Source organism: Lottia gigantea, assembly GCF_000327385.1.
Source record: "Lottia gigantea unplaced genomic scaffold LOTGIsca_30, whole genome shotgun sequence".
In the NCBI taxonomy this organism is placed as follows: domain Eukaryota; kingdom Metazoa; phylum Mollusca; class Gastropoda; family Lottiidae; genus Lottia; species Lottia gigantea.
Genome location: NW_008708987.1, coordinates 888,849 through 895,873, shown reverse-complemented (window position 1 = coordinate 895,873; position 7,025 = coordinate 888,849). Strand labels below are relative to the sequence as shown.

The window sequence follows — 7,025 nt, the reverse complement described above, 5'->3', positions numbered from 1 at the left end:
TAAACTTTTAAACTAGAGGTCCCCTTCTCCAATAGTTTTATAATATATTCTACTTCACACTAAATTGTAAGTAATCAATTTGAAGATTGTATATGAGTCAGTGTCTAATTAAAATTAGACCAAACTTTCGTTGTTTTTATTAGTTTTATCTTTAATATAACAAGTTATTGTACATTTACCAACTTGTAACAAATTACCGATTATATTCCGCTAGGGAAGAGCAGTGATAAGGACCTTCGATAATTTTTTTACATTATCAAATTCAATGTCGTCACTTTATTCCTAATAGGCCTAATTTTATATGATATAACCTACAGACGAAGCTTAGTCTTAGCTGTATTTCAAAAAGTAGTAAGGATGCTTCCTAACTGGGCGAATAGCTAGTTAAATCATGAAACAACACAAAGCCTGATAGATTGAAAAACATTACAGAGTCTATTGTCAATTGTGACGTCATAGTTCTCTGGTAGCGAAGGAGTCATTTATTGAGTGCATTACATGCATTTGAGTATATGTGATAGGAGCTGAAAGCAAACACAAGGCGACGCTCGGAAGTACTGGCAGTGGCATCAGAATATTTCATATCTAAAGGAAGATTCGAACCTTTCGCACCTAAACGCCTAGCAGACGAAATTTCAACTCGCTATCGGTTGAGCCTACGAGATACGTAAGTATATCACCAACTTAGCTGCATGTATTGTACATAGCAAAGAAAGGGGCCACAGTGCCTCCGTTTCGGGACATGGGTAGGATAATTTCTTACAAGGCACTGGAGTGTTCCAAAACATGAAAGATATCCTGGGCTCTCCTTAACATTCTTGAATCAGATACGCCTATTAAATAAAGTTTGTTTTTGTTTACTCGAAAAAGTGATAGTAACAGTTCGATGCCCCAGGACATCTTAGTTGAATATTTCACCCCTTCCCGCAATCGACCACCCCCACTCCCTCATTCCCCCTCCGAATATATCACTTGCCCCCCACCCCGGAATAATTACGTTGTGGCTACGGGCCTGTAACTATAGAATAGGATGCTGCTTACCTAAGCTGTGCACAGGGTAACCGTAACGACAATACAACGCAATATTACAATTTAATTTCCGTAGTTAAATAAGGTGTAAAACAGAACGACTAAAAGCTGCTTTTCATTTGATGGTACAGTATAATAGGTCGTTAAACTACATATATAATATATTTCAATTTCTACAGCTAAATAAGATGCAGAACAGAAAGACTTTTAAAGTTGCTTTGATTTCATTCTTTCAATAAGACACAGAACATTAGTAAAAACTACAATTTATTTCATCCTTTCAATAAAGTGAGTGACGAACTCACTGACGGAGTGACGGGTGAGGTAGAATTAATTGGAGGAGTAAGTACCAAGAGAAGACGTTCAGCCTCATATCATTTCATCACATGTATATATCATTAAGGTATATTAGGATGTAAAACTCAACCGTTTTTCAACGTGAGTGTTAAATGTTTTCCAGAACGATAGAAAATGAAGAGATCATCCGCTGAACGATTGTTGACCTGGTGTAAAACATCCTCAAACCAGATCACTCACCATCCAAGATGTCGATTTCCACATATCAACAACCAAGTTCGACAACAGAGTGTTTGGTCTAAAGAGAACATTGTTCGAAGTCCCATTGCTAATGCTGACATACCCAATGTCTCCTTCTCGGAGTACATCTTCTCTAGATGTGATGAATTCAAAGACAATACAGCTGTGGTAAGTAGAAGACCTTGTATCGCTTAGCGTGACATTTATGCGATTTAGGCTGGTAAAGCAAATATAATATGTACATTTATTCGACGGTTCAACCTAAGCACTCTCCTCGGCCCGTGCTTTCATCTAAGAACTCTTGGACAAAATAATTTGACCGGAGAAAATGACCATTGTGCCAAACACAGTCGTATAATATTGTTATTCTAATTAACAGATAGATTTTGAATCGGGAAGAAACTATAGTTATACTGTAATGAAAGGGGCAGCTATAAAGGTAGCCAGTGCTCTAACTAGGCTGGGGTACAAGAAGGGTGATGTTATAGCAGTCTACAGTGCCAATGTACCAGAATATTCTATTATAATGCTAGCAGCATCTTCTATAGGAGTTATTGTCACCCCGGCCAATCCTTCATACACTCCAGGTAATGATTTCGTTCATTTCAAGATGGCTGCCAGTGTCAGCCATATTAGATTGAAGTAAAAAATAATAGTTCAGCTATCATGACGTGGCTTTCTGGTCCAGAATATGAGTGTCAAAAATTCCCTTTTCTTTGTGAGACTTATTCCAGTCATCCCCGCTGTAAATGGACCCTGAGGTTAGACAACCTTGGTATACAACCTAAGAGATGCTGCCGAAAGCGTTTTGAGCTTCACATCAATTACTGTGGTAGGCAAAAGCCAGACAGCGATACATTCCGTTCCAGATTAGGCTACCCGACGCCAACTTGCAACTGTGCGACAGACGTCACTTACAGAGTCTACTGACAATTATTTGATAATTGTATTTAATGTAACTGCCTTATTATCCACAGGAGAACTAGCAATACAGTTAGAGCATTCCAAAGCCAAGGCAGCCTTTACCATCCTTCCTCTGTTACCAAATTTAAAAGAAGCCATCAACAGCAAACAGTCCTTAGCATCAAGTGTCAAGGTACGTTGTCCATATTGAAAACATTCAGACATTATTTTCAGAAATAGACCTTCTACAATTCAACAATGGTTGAGTGAAATTTCCATCGACACAGCTGTGAATGGGAACAGGTAATCCGTAATCTGGAAAGATCTATGCCAAAAGGTTTGACAAAGAACTAACTGGTATGATGGATCCTTGTGAACCTTTGCCCCTCATGCACTCCTGTATCTGCGGGCCTGCATTTTACTAATTGACTTTCGAATTATTTTCAGGAAATCTTTATACTCGGCGAAGCAGAAGGTTGTCGTCCAGTGTCAGAACTTCTAAAAGATGACGGTACCATGTTTCCTGATGTTTCTATAGATCCTAAAAACGATATTCTGATTTTACCCTATTCCAGTGGTACCACAGGGCTACCGAAAGGAGTGATGTTAACACATCATAATTGTATAGCTAACCTGTATCAAGTCAAGTAAGAAAAAAAAGAAACAACCGTTTTTTTACGGGGGGATAACAACTTGGCCTTGATCTTTCCCGAATTATCTGTCGATTTGAATAATGTCACCTCTGTATTCACACGCTGACTTTGATTAGAATCCACGACCAAGCAAATGGCGTCATTTTATAAAGATTCAAACGCTTTCATAAAGTGCTTAGCGTAGGTGGAATTGCAAGATCCACACTATGTCTGATTGAAAATTGGAAAGGTGCAAATCGTTGCTATCAGTGTCCCTGATACACATGAATTTTTAAGAAAACCTTTTTACAATGGCATTTAGAAAACGTACCAATTTCCTGTATTTCAGATTAGCAGTAGACATAAAACAAGGAGTGGACAGATTTTTAGGAATTTTACCATTTTATCATATTTATGGAATGATACCAGTACAGTTTGGTGCTATAGATAATGGTTGTCCTCTTATAACACTGCCTAAATTTGATCCACCTGTATTCCTTAGAGCTTTACAAGAACAAAAGGTACGTCAAATGACCAAACTTCTTGCCTTGGAAATCATGAAACCCCAATACCATGAGTACATGAACTATACACAGATTCGGCTTTACGGAAACTGCCAAGAATTGCCGAATGATAGAGATGTATCAACTAGGGAAGTAAAGTGGCATTGTCCATTGAATACCTCAATTTCACTTATTATAACTCCAGGGCGTAGGAAAATGAATTTAAATCAACTTCTATTGTAGATATCTATTCTTCACGCTGTTCCACCAATTCTATTGTTTATGGCCAAACACCCCTCAGTATCTAAAGAATGTGTACAAAATTTGAAATATATTGTAAGTGGTGCTGCTCCTCTAGGTGTTGGTCTGTCAAAAGAATTCACAGAAAGACATGAACTTCCGATCTACCAAGGTAAGAAATCAACTGGATAACCGCGAACTGCACTGAGACTAGTGATAAAGTTCAACACCTGTTGTAAGAATGAACACCCTAATCTCATATTGTTTACACCCGAACAATGGTGTCTTTTGACGCTGTCCTTGTAAAACTGACCCGATGGCTTTGCCCTCCTCAGTTTTTGACTGTAAATCTATGGCCCTAACTAGGCCCCTCTACATAATTTATAGAAACACCGCTGTGCAAACTACATGATGTTGCTGTAAAGATGAGAATCTGCCTCCATGAAACCAGCAAAGCACCGAATACGTTTTTCCTCAAATATTCCAAATTATTAGAAGATTTGATTACCCCCCCCAATAGGTTATGGTTTAACAGAAACATCTCCTGTGATAGCTATAGATAATCCACCTGCTAAATTAGGATCTAATGGTCCTGTCGTCTGTAACTCTACAGCCAAGGTAGATATAACATATTTTATTATTTCTAATTTTAATATTTCTATCCAATGTAGGTGAGAGGAGCATTGTGTTTGACTATAAAAAAAAAAGAAGAATTTATTTGGTCTATGAAAAGAATGAAATCAGTCAGCGCGGCACCCAGATTGTCTTAGGCGCCCCCTCCCCTTCCCCCATTTCAAGTCACTGCCCCTTCTTGCCCCCCCCCCCCCCAGTTGAAAAAGTCTAGTATGCCACTGGTCTTTGCCCTCCACCTCCCCTTTTTCGTTTCTGATTTCCCTGATGACACGGAACTAACTGTGCCAGATTTACAAACGACAAGAGTGCTGGGAGAAAGGTTTCTATCTGTAACGGAAATACTGTTAAAATCATTGCGTTCCTGTCATGTTCTAGGTTAAAGATGTGGAGACAGGAAGAAGTTTGGGGCCAGGTGAAGAAGGTGAGATATGTATCAAGGGTCCTCAAGTGATGAAAGGTTATCTGAATAATCAACAGGCTACAAATGATATGATAGATAGCGATGGTTGGCTACATACCGGTAAGTTATCAGTCTATTTTAGTACTCTAGGACTAGGAGACAATACAGACACCCTGTCGGCTTCTCTAACCCCACCTAATTCCTCAGACGTGATATACGGATCCTTACATCATGTCTTTCAAATATGGAAGCGGAGACGCTGGGGTCGAAAAGTGTCCCTTACGACTTGACCCCCTTGATCCTTACAGTAAGGATGTAACGTCAAAGAGGGGTCAAGTCATAAGGGGCATTTTTCGACCCAAGCACCTGTGTTTGTAAGGGCAAGAGTTGTCGTGTCCGATTAGCTAGCACAGTGTGTTACACAGAGGCAGCTGTTGGTAGTCGCCTGTTTATCTTTTGTTCAAAGATATTTGCAGCCTGTCATTGTGATATATCAAATGGCTGTAAAGAAATGCAAGAACTTAATGCTCCATTCATTTAATTTAATTTTTATTGTAGGTGATATTGGTTACTTCTGTGAGGAGGGGAACCTGGTTATAGAGGACAGACTCAAAGAGTTGATCAAATATAAAGGATTTCAAGTACCGCCAGCTGAACTCGAAGCTATTCTGCTGACTCATCCTAGTGTCCAAGATGCGGCTGTTATCGGTGTTCAGGATGCTGGTACTGGGGAACTTCCCAAAGCTTTTATTGTCAGGAAACCAAATACAGACGTTCAGGAAGATGGTATCTTGAAATTTGTAGAAGGTAAGTTTTGCTATTAAAAAGCCATAGAAAAGACTAGAGACGTCAAAGATATACAAACGTACAGTTTTTCGGCAGGGGGAAAATATATGATTTTTTATATTGAAGACCGCTCAGTTTTATTACTAAGTAGTTTTCAATACAATTCTCTATCAATTTCATTATTGTTGGTAGATTTAGATTATCGCAAGTTGTATTCAATTAATTTCTGAACACATTTTGGACATTCTGCCGAATTTTCTGATTAATCCTCACTATATTTTTCAGAGAAAGTTGCTCAACACAAAAGATTACGGGGTGGTGTCGAATTTATCGATGTTATTCCAAAATCACCCAGTGGCAAAATTCTCCGTCGTCAATTAAGAGAATAACTTATTTCTATCTCAACACAAAGATCAAAGGCAGCCTGTTTCAGGATGCTCATAAGCTTTTTTTTTTTTTAGTTAGACGGAAATTCGTCGAAGATTTTTTTTATAGAAAACAATTAACGAAACAAGGATTTTGTTGCCTTTATCCTTTTTACTATCTGTTTTTAACCCCATAAATCATCTTTACGTTAATTCTATATTTAGAATATTAACAAACAATCATGAAATAATATTGTGGCAATGTTTACCACTTTAAAACTATCTGTGTATTTTGTTGTTGGGTTTTTTTATTATTTTTTTTAATGAGTTTTAGATACCTCATCTTTACGTGAACTTTTATATTTTAAATAATAATGAAATAATTTTGTGGTCACATTAAACCACTTTTAAATTTTTCTGTGTTTTAGTTTTTTAAATGAGTTATAGATACCTCTTATTTTCGTTAAATTTTTATTTTAGATTTTAATGAAATCTTTAACATGTACTTTGATAATTTTAGTGCAGCTTTTAAATTGCAGAATTTTTTTTTTTACAAATTTTAGCCTTTGTGAGCAACGTTATTCGAATTTGTTCAGCCAGTGGCTTTTTTTTTAAAACGATTATGGTTATGTTGAAAGCTTGAAATATGGTGTTTCCTCAGACGTGGTATCGTCACAGTGGTTCCTCAGACGTAATATCGCCACAGTGGTTCCTCAGACGTGGTACGGATATCACAACAACGATATTATATCCTCAAACCACTGTCCCGGGAACCATATATCACGCCTGACGAACAGGTTAGGGACAAGTCGGGCTATCGCACTATATTCCTTAAATCGGAAAATGTCATTGTTTTGGCTCCTTCGCCAATCGTCTACATTGTGTTGTAAAGTTAAATGTTTTTGTTGTTTTATTTTTACATAGTAATGTTAATAAATTTGTACATATTTTTTTCTGTTTTATTTAACATTAAACTAGAGGTCCTCTTCTCCAATAG

At 37.6% G+C, this 7,025-nt stretch overlaps 1 protein-coding gene across 1 annotated transcript; it reads left to right on the top strand.

The window, feature by feature from the left end:
• Positions 1 to 1,500: 1,500 nt before the first annotated feature.
• On the top strand, positions 1,501 to 6,530 carry LOTGIDRAFT_232607 (hypothetical protein; the record flags this gene model as incomplete). Its single annotated transcript, XM_009057486.1, has 11 exons — positions 1,501 to 1,734; positions 1,946 to 2,153; positions 2,544 to 2,662; positions 2,917 to 3,116; positions 3,451 to 3,622; positions 3,848 to 4,016; positions 4,365 to 4,462; positions 4,853 to 4,997; positions 5,436 to 5,684; positions 5,949 to 6,096; positions 6,133 to 6,530. The coding sequence occupies 10 exons, from the start codon at positions 1,501 to 1,503 to the stop codon at positions 6,050 to 6,052; spliced, it is 1,698 nt and encodes a 565-aa protein (XP_009055734.1). The 3' UTR covers positions 6,053 to 6,096; positions 6,133 to 6,530.
• Positions 6,531 to 7,025: the final 495 nt, after the last annotated feature.